Here is a 14,803-nt window from a genome sequence, read left to right as displayed (position 1 = left end):
GTATAAGTTATTGGGACATGATCACAGAACCATCAAAAGTTTTGTAGGAATTAGTCAACAGGGTCACATAAAACATGTTGAGAAAAAGACAAACATTAACAGCCAAATATTTGCTCAGAATCAAACGTGAAGCAATCAGGAACCTATTATCCTCCCATGCTATTTTATTCCAGAACCGCAACTTCCCCCAGAAGTACAAAGTGTTCGGTGCTCAGAAACATGGCCAAGGTAAGGAAAGCTGAAATCCAACCACCGCTGAACAAGACACCTAAGTTCAAACGTCAATACTGGGCCAAGAAATGCCTGAAGACTGATTTTTTTCAAAGGTTTTATGGACTGATGAGATGAGTGACACTTGATTGACCTGTGGCTGGATCAGTAATGAGCACAAACTTCCACCTCGGCTCAAACCACACCAAGGTGGAAGGGTACAACTGCTATATGTTGGTATTATTAAAAAATAGCTAGACATACATTTTAAGGTTGACAATTGATTCAAAATAAACTCCCACACCTACAGCCAGTTTTTAGAACACGCTTTCTTCAAGCAGTGGTACAGGAAAAAGTTTGCATCTGTTATGCAGGACAATGCCCCATCACATGCATTGAAGTACTCTACTTCTTGGTTAGCCATTTCTTTGTCCAGTCTTGACTTTCAACATCTGTGTTTTGTTCAGTGATGGTTGGGTTTCTGCCTTCCTTACCTTGGCCATGTCTCTGATCACTGAACACTAGTGTTGAGCGATACCTTCCGATATCGGGGAAATATCGGATCGGATTGGATCGGACCGATACCGAAAAAGTATCGGATATCGCCGATTCCGATACCGGAAACCAATGCAAGTCAATGGAACAGAAATATCGGAATGAAAATAAACCCTTTCTTTCCTTGTAGGTTAATTCTACATGAAGGAAAACAACTAAGAATAATGTAGAATGTATTGGGGGAGGTGGGGGAGGCAATAAAGGCATAGAGGTTTAGCCCAATCAAATGGAATAGCAGGAATTAATTTTTTTTTTTAAGACGTTCTGAGTTACGGAAATATTGACTATGTTAAGTATTTTTATATTTTGTCAGATATTTGTTTCACTACTTCCATGCTCTTCACCTTCTTTTTTACTTCTCCCACACTTTCTCCTTCATCATCTTCAGCATCTTTTTCATCCACTTCTTCTTCACCTTCTTCATCTTCTTCTTCTTCACCTTCTTCGTATTATTCTTTTTTTTTACATTCTTCATATTCTACTTCTTCATCATCTTCATCTTCTTCTTCTTCATCATATTCTTATTTGTGGCAGGCATTCCTGTAGTTGTTATCTATAAAAGGTTGGACATTACACCTTTCGTTCTGCCCGTCACAAAAGATTTACAACAGGCTTTTGTCCGCGTTCAGTTTGGCCTGCAGCAGCAGGTCTTTTCCAGGGGCACCACGAGGAGGAACGGACTCACCCCCATACACTGCTTAGTCATCTTCTGCTTATAATTTAGATATTATCTTTTGCTCTGATTTTTAGTCTTATGCTTAATGTTCTTCCGCTTTTTGTTCTGCAGCTTCTTGTATTTCTGCTTCTTGGTTTTCTGTCTCTTGTTCTTCTGTATCTTGGTGCTTGTCTTCTCTTCTTTGTCCTCTTGGTCAACTTCTTCAGGGTCATCTTCTTGGTCTTCTTCGGGGTGGTCTTCAGGTTCGTCGTCTTCGGGGGTCCTCATCTTCGGGGTCCTCGTCTTCTTCGGGTTGGTCTTCTGGGTCCTCGTCTTCTGGGTCCTCGTCTTCTGGGTCCTCGTCTTCTGGGTCCTCGTCTTCTGGGTCCTCGTCTTCTGGGTCCTCGTCTTCGGGGTCCTCGTCTTCGGGGTCCTCGTCTTCGGGGTCCTCGTCTTCTTCGGGGTGGTCTTCAGGGTCCTCGTCTTCGGGGTGGTCTTCAGGGTCCTCGTCTTCAGGGTCCTCGTCTTCAGGGTCCTCGTCTTCAGGGTCCTCGTCTTCAGGGTCCTCGTCTTCAGGGTCCTCGTCTTCAGGGTCGTCGTCTTCGGGGTCCTCGTCTTCTTAGGGTTGGTCTTCAGGGTCCTCGTCTTCAGGGTCCTTGTCAGGGAGATCTAGAGTGATTACCAAGAACCATTTCAAAAAGCTTGAACTTGGAAATGTAGCAGAAGGTACAAGAAAGCTGAGGAACTACCGAGGACCAGCTGACGGTACTGGAACCCGGATGGGTAGCAGAAGGTACAAGAGCCAATGGAACTGCCGAAGACCAGCTGACGGTACTGGAACTCGGTTACTAAGCAGGAGGTACCTGTGCCAGAAAGCACTACCAAGGACCAGCAGACGTTGGTGGAACTTGGATACCGAGAAGGAGGCACCTAATCCAAAGGCACTGCCGAGAACCAGCTGACGGTACTGGAACCCGGATGGGTAGTAGAAGGTACAAGAGCAAATGGAACTACTGAGAACCAGCTGGCGGTGCTGGAACCCAGGGTAAATACTAAAAACAGAGTGAAGCCAGAGGTATAATTGGAGCAAGTTTTAAATCCGTAGTACAGTGGATGTGGACAAAGCAGGAGAATTTGCCGGACACACAGCTGGGGATCAGCTGACGTTACTGAACCCCAATAACACTGGAGCAAGCGTTGACTGTGCAGACGGCACTTCTGAGCAGCAACTAGCGGTATTGGAGCCCAGGGTAAATACTAAAAACGGAGGAGCCAGAGGTGTATTTGGAGGAGGTTTTAAATCCGTAGTACAGTGGATGTGGACAAAGCAGGAGAATTTGCCGGACACACAGCTGGGGATCAGCTGACGTTACTGAACCCCAATAACACTGGAGCAAGCGTTGACTGTGCAGACGGCACTTCTGAGCAGCAACTAGCGGTATTGGAGCCCAGGGTAAATACTAAAAACGGAGGAGCCAGAGGTGTATTTGGAGGAGGTTTTAAATCCGTAGTACAGTGGATGTGGACAAAGCAGGAGAAATTGCCATCCGCACAGCAGGGGAACAGCTAACGTTACTGAACCCCAATAACACGGCAGCAAGTGTTGACTGTGCAGACGGCACTTCTGAGCGCCAACTGGCGGTGTTGGAGCTCAGGGATAATACTGAAAACAGAGGAGCCAGAGGTGTAATTGGAGCAACTTTAAAATCTGTAGTAGTGAGAATGTGGACAGAGCAGGAGAAATTGCCGTCCGCACAGCAGGGGAACAGCTGACGTTACTGAACCCCAATAACACGGCAGCAAGTGTTGACTGTGCAGACGGCACTTCCGAGCGCCAACTGGCGGTGTTGGAGCTCAGGGATAATACTGAAAACAGAGGAGCCAGAGGTGGAATTGGAGCAACTTTAAAATCTGTAGTAGTGAGAATGTGGACAGAGCAGGAGAAATTGCCGTCCGCACAGCAGGGGAACAGCTGACGTTACTGAACACCAATAACACGGCAGCAAGTGTTGACTGTGCAGACGGCACTTCCGAGCGCCAACTGGCGGTGTTGGAGCTCAGGGATTACAGTTCAGGTGGTAGAAACATGAACAGAACAGGAGACCTGGATACTGTTGCCAACCAATTATTTATTCTGGAAGAGGACTAGCAAATTCATGAGAGATCCAGGCCTTGTTCATTTTGAGAAAAGTAAGCCGGTCAACATTATCGGAGGATAGTCGCATGCGACCGTCTGTTAGTACACCACCTGCGGCACTAAAGACGCGTTCCGATAATACACTAGCAGCAGGGCAAGCTAGCACCTCCAATGCATACTGACTAAGCTCTGGCCATGTATCCAGCTTACAGACCCAAAACTTGAAGGGAGAAGAGCCGTCTGGGAGTACACTAAGAGGGCAAGACATGTAGTCTGTCACCATCTGACGGAAACATTGCCTCCTGCTGACTGGAGCCGTCTGTGATGGTGTAGACATTTGTGGCGGCGGGGACACAAAACTTTGCCACATTTCGGCCATACTGGTCTTGCCTTGTGCTGAGGCGCTGCTTCTGCTCCCTCTTTGTGCAGAGCTTCCTCCACTGCCTCGACGCACTGAGCTGCTTTGTAAAGCACTAGCAGCACTGCTCTTGGTTGGAATGGAGAACATGATGGAATGCACCAGTGCGTCTTGGTACTCCCGCATTTTACGCTCCCGGTTCAACGGTGTTATGAGGCTTTGTAAGTTGTCCCGGTAGCGAGGATCTAGGAGGGTGGACACCCAATAATCAGCCGTGTTGAGAATGTGGGCGATGCGGCGGTCGTTTCTCAGGCACTGCAGCATGAAATCAACCATGTGCTGCAGACTGCCAACTGGCCAAGAAACGCTGTCCCCTGCTTGAGGCGTGATCTCTGCCTGCTCTGCATCACCCCACCCTCGCTCTAGATACTGACTACTAGAGCATTGTGTACCTCCCTCCTCTGGACAGATGTCTTCCTCATCCATTGACTCCTCCTCATCCTCCTCACAAAGTGTCCCCTGCCTAGGCCTTTGTGAGGAACCACGTTGCGCAGACTGTAGAGAAGCAGATGGCATTTGTGACTCCTCATCCTCCACCTCTTCCAAAACCTCGTCCCTTAGTGCTTGCAGTGTTTTTTCAAGCAGGCAGACAAGGGGGATAGTCATGCTGACTAGTGCATCATCTGCACTCGCCATCCGCGTGGAATAATCGAAGGCACGCAAAACGTGGCAAATGTCCTTCATATTGGCCCACTCAGTGGTGGTGAAGTGTGAACGGCGCGCACTGCGACTTGTTTGCGCCTGCTGCAGCTGGTACTCCATTACTGCTGCCTGCTGCTCACACAACCTCTCCAACATATGTAACTTTGAATTCCACCTGGTGGGTAGGTCACATATGATGCGATGTTCCGGAAGACGTAATCGGCGCTGCAGAGCTGCAATGCGTGATCTTGCATTGCTGGAACGCCGCAAGTGAGCGCACTCTATGCGGACCTTGTGAAGCAGTGCATCAAGATCCGGATAGTCCCTCAAAAAACTCTGCACGACCAAGTTGAGCACATGTGCCAGACATGGGATGTGAGTGAGGTTGCCTAGGCCCAGAGCTGCCACCAGATTTCGGCCATTGTCACACACTACCATGCCTTGCTGGAGATTCGCTGGCACAAACCACACGTCGCTCTGCTGCTTGATGGCATTCCAGAGCTCCTGCGCTGTGTGGCTTCGATTCCCCAAAGAAATTAATTTTAATACGGCCTGTTGACTTTTGGCCACGGCTGTGCTCATATTGGTCATCATAACAGGTAACCGTTCACGGGTCGATGTGGAGGTAGACCGTGACGGCTCCTGCAGCGCTGATTCAGAGGAACTGGAGTATGAGGAGGAGTCAATGTGTACAGACTGGATTCCTGCAATCCTTGGAGTTGGCAGAACACGTACAGCGCCACTCTCAAGATTTGTACCCAGCTCCACAACATTTACCCAATGGGCAGTGAGGGAAAGGTATCGTCCCTGTCCATGCTTACTGGTCCACGCATCGGTGGTCAGGTGGACCTTGCTACTGACGGCGTTTTGTAGCGCATGTTTAATTTTTTCCTCCACATGATGTTGCAGGGCAGGGACGGCTTGCCTGCTGAAATAAAAGCGGCTGGGCACGTTGTATTGTGGGACTGCCAATGCCATAAAGTTACGGAATGTGTCAGTCTCCACCAGCCTGAATGATAGCATTTCAAGGGCCAGTAGTTTAGCAATGCCAGCATTCAGAGCCTGTGCTCGGAGGTGGTTTGCCGAGTATGGGCGCCTTTTCTCCCATGCCTGTGCTAACGATGGCTGTAGACTGGCCTGGGAGTGTGAGGATGACTGGGAAAGTGGTGCTGTGGGTGGAATTACACTGTGTCTCTGTACAACAGTGCCAGAGATTCTTCCATGGCGATCCTGTGAGGAAGCCGAACCAGCTGTGTGTGAGCTGGAGGAAGAGGCTACAACACGAGCTGAAGAGGTGGTAGGTGGCGCTGTAGGTTGGCATAGGTCTTCAGTGTGTTTTTGTAACTCCACCACGTGCTTGGTCCGCACATGTTTCCAGATATTTGTGGTATTGAGGTTGCTGACACTTTTCCCTCTTTTCACCTTCTGATTACACAGCTTGCATTTGACAAAGCAAATGTCATCTGCAACTGTGTCAAAAAAGGACCAGGCACTGCAAGTCTTGGGAGCGCCCGCTTTGGATTTTGGAAGAGCCATGCTCCTAATGGGTGCCGAAGTGGAGGCTACAGGCAACCAAGTCTGCCCCCTCCCTCTCCCTCCTTTTTGGGCCGTTCGGGGAATCTCTTCCTCAGAGCTGCTCCCACCACTTTCCTGTCCCTCACGCCATGATGGGTCAAGGACCTCATCATCTACACCACCCTCTTCAAACAACTGCTTCTCCTGGGTAGTCTCGACAGCACAGTACGCACCAGAAAGTGGCACCTGAGTCTCATCATCAGATGCGTACTGAGGTGTGTTGCTGACCATAGGCACTGGCCCACCCGCCTCTTCAGATTCAGAGAGACAAAACGGTTGCGCATCACTGCATACTACCTCTTCTTCAAATTCTCGAATTCTGCTTGGCTGGCCCCCTCTTTCCAAGCCAAGAGATTCAGAGAACAGAAGTAGAGATGGCTCCTGTCCAGGGCTCTCTGACTGCCTGGGCAATTTGGCAGGTGGTGAAGAGACAGACGGGTGCTCTTCAGTGCTCAGGACCTGAGAGGATCTGGAACTAATTGAAGTCGATGCGTTAGCTGCCATCCATCCGACAACGGCTTCAATTTGGTCCTCGCGCAGCAGTGGGGTACGGCTAGCTCCTACAAAGCTGCGCATAAAGGACTGTTCCCTGGTAAAACTGGGGGATGCTGAGTCACTGGTGCCCGCAGCAGGCACAGAATCCCCACGTCCTCTCCCTGCAGGCACAGAATCCTCACGTCCTCTCCCTGCAGAAACTCCACGCCCACGACCACATGCCTTACTCCCTGCCTTCTTCATCTTGGTAGACTGATAAAGATAGGCAGAAAAGTACTAAGGGCTTAGTGTGCTTATTCCTGAACAGCTGCTAACAGGTATAAGAAACACTAATTTTATAAAGTGTGGACTAGACTTTAATATGAGCTAATGTGGCCTACACAACTGTAAAGTGGAGTGTTTGGTGAACTTTATTTAGGGTTTTTTTTGTCACAAAAAGACACTGGATGTGCCTAAAGATGTAATAACGATAGTATCACAAACTTTTTGTAGCTATTACAATGTAGGAAGGTAACCTACAATGCAATAGATGAGGCTGCAAAAAATAGGCTAATACTAATCTGGCTGGCGCTGCAGGGCCCAATGCTGCAGAAAGGCTCCTCTAACTACTCCTATATAGTGTGTTTGGAACCAATTTAGCTGAATACGGATGGAACCACCACACCAATAGGAGAAATCAGGAAAAATTATGAATTGGCAAAAAAGGACAATGTATGAGGCAGTGACACACACTGAGTGCACTACAACCAGATGTGGTTGAAGCACACACTACAGGGTGAGCTGCACTCACACACAGAGACCTTGCAGAAAGCGGTGAACAGCAGAGAACTGTGCACTAGCGCTGCAAGGCACAGCGATTTATAAAGTAGCTTGGGTAAAGCAGAATAGACCAAATAGGTAGCTAAAACTGTCCCTCAGAACAACAGCTTCCTATCCCTAACTGAATTCACAGCAGAGTGAGCTCAAAATGGCGGCGGCGGCTTTTATAGTGCATCATGACATCATTTCAGCAGCCAATCACAGCCATGCCATTAGTTAAGATGCCTACATGCCTAACAGGATGTGCCCACACTTCTTAGGATCCTCATTGGCTGAATAAAATGAAAATGACTCATTGCATTATGGGAACTTCCGATTCCGGTATACGATATTGCAAAAGTATCGGAATTAAGTATCGGAATTCCGATACCGCGAATATCGGCCGATACCCGATATTTCAGTATCGGAATGCTCAACACTACTGAACACCTTATACTTCTGGGCACTTCAGGGAGGCTGTAGTTCTGGAATATGACAGGGAAGGAGGGTAATTAGTTCCTTGTCACTTTGATGCTTCTCATATGTTTGGTAGCTAATGTGCATCTTTTATTCTTAACACGTATTTTGTGACCTTGTGGACTGTTTCCAACAAAACTTTTGATGGTTCTCTAATCACGCAGTAATATTTAGAAATTTTAAGAATGCTGCATCCCTCTGTAGGACTTTTTCATTTTTGACTTTTCAGAGTCTGTTAAATCTTTTACCAAATTTGTCTGAGAAAAACAAGCTGCCTAATTCTGTACACCTGAATAAAGGGCGTTGATATCCTTAGGCCTCACCCTCCCTCATTAAATAAATACACATCACCTGATCTGCTTCATCCAATAAGCATTCAAGTTTATACGGCTTGGAGTTGGAAAATCTGCATAAAAATGCTGATATATTCAAAATACTCACTTGCCCAATAATTCTGCACACAAAGTAGGATATCTCCTCAATCATTGCACAGATGGAAACACACCTGTATATTAGCTCTATACATCATACAAGCACTACAAACTATAGAGCTGCAACCAGATTAATGTAATCAAGAAAATGCCCTACAAAATCAAATCCTAATTTTATTCCCTTCTTTATTCTAATTTTTTATTAGAAAAAATAACACTTTCTTACTTTAAAATAAGAGTACGTTGAGGATAAAAAGGAGGTTCAATATAGAATTGTGTGAATAAAACAAATGGGTTTAATGTTCATTCAAAGGTGGTTACAAAATGAAGAAAAAAGTTCATAGCACAAAAACAAAACATTCATTGGTTCTTACATATAGTCTATGACTGACTCTTGAGGCTTGATGTGGTCCGTGGTAGAGATCCTCAAAGAATGAGAATCTAAACTCCACTTATTTCCAGGCCAGTGTAAGTACCATTTCCTCTCATAGACTTATATTAGCTACTATTTATTTTCTGTTTTGTTGCCTCTTATTGTGGTATGCTTCTGTCTTGGTAGCTTCTACCATATTCTAAGAACTCCACTTGACTTGTGGAATATGCATTTTAGTTATTTGCATATCACCTCATTTCGGAACACTTAAAACCTATAGCCATTTCATTTGAGTACTGTATTTGTTATGCCCTGTAAGGTAGCGGTATTGATAATGCTGGGGGGGGCACTCACTTCACCGGGTCAATTAAAGCACACATGCAACGTTTTCCAGTAATACGGTAATATGAAGTCCAGCAGTTTATTACACATCATAAACTGCTTATAACATCGTCCATCACAGTGGCTAGCAGGAAGGTTATACACGTAATATCCTAGAGCCTTCTCAGTGGTAGCTATGCCCGCTTGGCTTCAGATACAGACATCAGCAAGGTACAACATCAATGTCCATATAAAAAACCATTTTTACCTTTGCCGGGTCTCAGCTGCTTCTCTCAGCTCTGTTCTGCCACAGCTGTGGTTTAAGGCTTCCCAGCCGTGGTCTCCAAGCCACGTGCCTTCCAAGGCTACTGGTGTCCCAAGCACAGGGATCCAGCCTCTTGCCTCACCAGGTCTCTCTAACTGTTTCAAAACCACCAGGATTTATATATCCTTCTGTGCACACAGGAGCTGTGATGATGTCACAGTCATGTGATCAGTCACCTGAGGGGAGGTACATGGTCAGCCAGAACACACCCCCTGGACATTTTAGCAATGCAACAAGCCGCTGCATTACAGCCCAAATAACTATTTTGTAAAGAAAGGAGAGAACAAGGCGCAATGGGTGACTCAGTATTGCAATTTGTAGAGGGGTGTGGGGATGGCTACTAACCTTATGAAGTTGTGCACCTCTGCACAACCCCAGTGTAAAGCTCCACAAGCTCCGCTCTGTTGGTGGCTGTCATCTATTTCCAGCGGCGTTCACAGATCCTGATCTCTTGGTGGTATATCACGTGGTCAGGTTAGTAGCATGTAATGCCGAGATAGACGCCCAGCTTCACCAACACCCCCGGCAGCGTTCCGGAGGGGTTAAGGCAGAGCAGCTTGGAAAACCAGGGTAGTAATTTTAATTAAATTGCTCCCACAGGTGAAAAAAGAATAGATTAAAGGCAGCTCTACCGCACCCCAACAGGGGGAAAAGGACAATCAGTGAATATGAATAGCGGTACCAGAGCGCCAATAACAGGGCAAAAATATTAAAAGGACTGATTTATTAATAAATCAGTCCTTTTAATATTTTTGCCCTGTTATTGGCGCTCTGGTACCGCTATTCATATTCACAAATAACTATTTTGATATTTGAGTCCTATAGAAGAATAACTGTCACTCGCTAAAACCAAAAAAATTGCTTGAGATTCTAAGCTTGTTAGATTTTAATATACAAGTGTGTGTATATGTGTTTGTATATGTGTATGTATATGTATGTATGTATATATATATTTATTTGTGTATATATATAATGTATATATGTGTGTGTGTGTGTAATAAATAAATATATATATATATATATATATATATATATATATATATATATATAATTCTTTTTTTTTTTCATTAGAATATTTTACGCTAAAGAATTTTTTTTGTTTCTTTCAAGGATTTTTCAGATGGCAAATATGGGCAGTACAAACAGTACTCAGAAGACTTTTATTCTCTTAATATTTCTGAAACCGAACAAGGCGCATCAACCAAATATCTGATTCCTAATAAACATGATGATGGAGTCAACATTTATCCTCTAACTGGCCAAGGGTACATGGAGCGACCCACTATGCAAAATTCGGGTTCGGACAGTAAGGAGTACTTCTCTTCTAAAGACTTGGCATCAAACTCCAGCAGTGATAAATCTTCATCTGGTTGTACCTGCCCAAATACATCAGGATCAGTTACTGGCATGGCTAACGACCAAACCAAAACAATTCAAAGACCTGTCTCAGGAAATGGTCAGGTGTTATCCTCTACATCCATGTCTGTCAGCGAGCACATTGACAATGTCTCCATATTGGACCATAATTCTTTGGTAAATATTCCCATGGAGACATTATGTATAGGGGGCAATATTAATGATATGGACAATTCAGATGGAGAATCTAGTAGCCAATGTTTCACAGACTCTGAAGATGGCTTGGATTCATTAAGTACAGACTTTAGTAACTATAAAATGTCTGATTGCAAACATCCTTCACAAGATGAAAAACTGCATAAAGACTGTATTTCAGACTATACACAGAGGAATTACACGTCAAAAAGATATTGAAGATGCCGAAGCAATGCGATTTATTTATGGATACAGTCTAATAATGCCACGGATTATATAAAGTGCATAGGAGTGAGTGTGTATGTGTAGTATGTCTGACCATATTATCAAACACCTTTAATAAAAGTGGATTGTTCTTGTGAACTACAATGGTCTTTTTATATTGTTCACCGCATCAAAAATTAGTCAAGTTTGCAAATTATCTTTATTAAAACTCTTATGGTTTTATCCATACAGCTCCTATACAGGCCTGTGTGCCCACGTTGTAACAGGCTATAAGCTGAGTAACCTTTTGGCGATTTGTGTGTTAAAGGGGTTGTCCACTACTCGGACAACCCCTTCTCAATTAGTAAGTTTGCCTGTAGTAAAATAATAACACTTATACTCCCTTCCGCTGCCAGCACCGTTCCAGTGGTGTCGGCACTAGCTCTCCCGGGGGCCATGTGACATGGTACCGTCATGCGATCCCTGCGGCAAATCATCGGCCGCTTCACTCTCTTCTCCTGGATGGAGTGTGGAAGGGAGTATGACTGGTATTTCAGACTACACAAGATTGTTTGCAGTCTGTTCCCATGGAGACATCCAGGTCTGCATAGTAGCTGTACACACAACACAAAATATAAAGAAGACTTTTCAAAGTTGAATTATTAAAAATTTTGATGGATTGGAGTAATACAAAAATGGATGCAAAGGTGAAATTAAACTTTAAACAACTCCTAATTACATGGAAATTATTCATATTATTGCTGTGCAATAAAGAATGCAGTATTAAAGAAAAGTATAAATGAAGGTCCAGTGTTAAAATGCTATACAATACTAGCTATTGAACCCGTTCTACGCCCGGATGGCGAGCATTTTTATTGATACATTTTTAATTTTATTAAATTATCCTGCGCCATTTGGTTTAAAGATGTCTGCGAATTTGCATAAACAGTGTCTTCAATAAAATGGCGCCGCAGTGTGGTATGCACACGTGCTGACTCCGATGCCTCACTGCGCAGGCGCCACCCATCCCGTCCAGCATATATAAGATGTACCGAGAATACAGGGGGTGTACTCACTTACGCTGAACACTGTATATAACGTACTGAGAATTCAGGGGGTGTACTCACTTAAGCTGAGCGTTATATGTATAACGTACTGAGAATACAGAGGGGTGTACTCACTTACTCTGAGCGCTGTATGTATAACGTACTGAGAATACAGGGGGGTGTACTCACTTATGCTGAGCGATGCATGTATAACGTACTGAGAATACAGGGGGGTGTACTCACTTATGCTGAGCGCTGTATGTATAACGTACTGAGGATACAGAGGGGTGTACTCACTTATGCTGAGCACTGTATGTATAACGTACTGAGAATACAGGGGGGTGTACTCGCGCTGAGCGCTGCATGTATAATGTACTGATAATATAGGGGGGTGTACTCGCGCTGAGCACTGTATGTATAACATACTGAGAATACCGGGGGGTGTACTCACTTATGCTGAGCGCTGTATGTATAATGTACTGAGGATACAGGGGGGTGTACTCACTTATGCTGATCGCTGTATGTATAATGTACTGATAATATAGGGGGGTGTACTCACGCTGAGCGCTGTATGTATAACGTACTGAGAATACAGGGGCGTGTACTCACGCTGAGCGCTGTATGTATAACGTACTGAGAATACCGGGGGGTGTACTCACTTATGCTGATCGCTGTATGTATAATGTACTGATAATATAGGGGGGTGTACTCACTTACGCTGAGCGCTGTATGTATAACGTACTGAGAATACAGGGGGGTGTACTCACTTATGCTGATCGCTGTATGTATAATGTACTGATGATACAGGGGCGTGTACTCACGCTGAGCGCTGTATGTATAACGTACTGAGAATACAGGGGATGTACTCACGCTGAGCGCTGTATGTATAACGTACTGAGAATACAGGGGGGTGTACTCACTTATGCTGAGCGCTGTATGTATAATGTACTGAGAATACCGGGAGGTGTACTCACTTATGCTGATCGCTGTATGTATAATGTACTGATAATATAGGGGGGTGTACTCACTTATGCTGATCGCTGTATGTATAATGTACTGATAATATAGGGGGGTGTACTCACGCTGAGCGCTGTATGTATAACGTACTGAGAATTCAGGGGGTGTACTCACTTAAGCTGAGCGTTATATGTATAACGTACTGAGAATACAGAGGGGTGTACTCACTTACTCTGAGCGCTGTATGTATAACGTACTGAGAATACAGGGGGGTGTACTCACTTACGCTGAGCGCTGTATGTATAACGTATTGAGAATACAGGGGGGTGAACTCACTTATGCTGAGCGCTGTATGTATAACGTACTGAGAATACAGGGGGGTGTACTCGCTTATGCTGAGCGATGCATGTATAACGTACTGAGAATACAGGGGGGTGTACTCACTTATGCTGAGCGCTGTATGTATAACGTACTGAGGATACAGAGGGGTGTACTCACTTATGCTGAGCACTGTATGTATAACGTACTGAGAATACAGGGGGGTGTACTCGCGCTGAGCGCTGCATGTATAATGTACTGATAATATAGGGGGGTGTACTCGCGCTGAGCACTGTATGTATAACATACTGAGAATACCGGGGGGTGTACTCACTTATGCTGAGCGCTGTATGTATAATGTACTGAGGATACAGGGGGGTGTACTCACTTATGCTGATCGCTGTATGTATAATGTACTGATAATATAGGGGCGTGTACTCACGCTGAGCGCTGTATGTATAACGTACTGAGAATACAGGGGCGTGTACTCACGCTGAGCGCTGTATGTATAACGTACTGAGAATACAGGGGGTGTACTCACTTATGCTGAGCGCTGTATGTATAATGTACTGAGAATACCGGGAGGTGTACTCACTTATGCTGATCGCTGTATGTATAATGTACTGATAATATAGAGGGGTGTACTCACTTATGCTGATCGCTGTATGTATAATGTACTGATAATATAGGGGGGTGTACTCACGCTGAGCGCTGTATGTATAACGTACTGAGAATACAGGGGGTGTACTTACTTATGCTGAGCGCTGTATGTATAACCTACTGAGGATACTGGGGGGTGTACTCGCGCTGAGCGCTGCATGTATAATGTACTGATAATATAGGGGGTGTACTCGCGCTGAGCGCTGTATGTATAACGTACTGAGAATACTGGGGGGTGTACTCACTTATGCTGAGCGCTGTATGTATAACGTACTGAGAATACAGGGGGGTGTACTCACTTATGCTGAGCGCTGTATGTATAACGTACTGAGGATACAGAGGGGTGTACTCACTTATGCTGAGCGCTGTATGTATAACGTACTGAGAATACAGGGGGGTGTACTCACGCTGAGCGCTGTATGTATAATGTACTGATAATATAGGGGGGTGTACTCACGCTGAGCGCTGTATGTATAACGTACTGAGAATACCGGGGGGTGTACTCACGCTGAGAGCTGTATGTATAACGTACTGAGAATACAGGGGGGTGTACTCACTTATGCTGAGCGCTGTTTGTATAATGTACTGAGAATACAGAGGGGTGTACTAACTTATGCTGAGCGCTGTATGTATAACGTACTGAGAATACAGGGGG

General features: G+C 45.2%; 1 protein-coding gene across 2 annotated transcripts in view; it reads left to right on the top strand.

The window, feature by feature from the left end:
* IFNLR1 (interferon lambda receptor 1) overlaps positions 1-11,330 on the top strand; it is a 112,883-nt gene extending 101,553 nt beyond the window's left edge. Inside the window, exon 6 of one of the 2 annotated variants that reach the window (XM_073670586.1) lies at positions 10,523-11,330. In XM_073670586.1, coding sequence (XP_073526687.1) covers positions 10,523-11,182 — 660 coding nt within the window. In that variant the 3' untranslated portion in view covers positions 11,183-11,330. The remainder of the gene's footprint in view (positions 1-10,522) is intronic. The other variant, XM_073670585.1, reaches the window with a different exon arrangement.
* The last annotated feature ends 3,473 nt before the right edge of the window (positions 11,331-14,803 follow it).

The sequence above is a fragment of the Phyllobates terribilis genome, unplaced genomic scaffold (assembly GCF_046119375.1).
Source record: "Phyllobates terribilis strain yellow unplaced genomic scaffold, ASM4611937v1 Scaffold_2__4_contigs__length_985480577, whole genome shotgun sequence".
Taxonomy (NCBI): Eukaryota; Metazoa; Chordata; class Amphibia; order Anura; family Dendrobatidae; genus Phyllobates; species Phyllobates terribilis.
The sequence above is the reverse complement of the archived record's forward strand: the minus strand, read 5'-3'. Positions and strand labels throughout refer to the sequence as shown.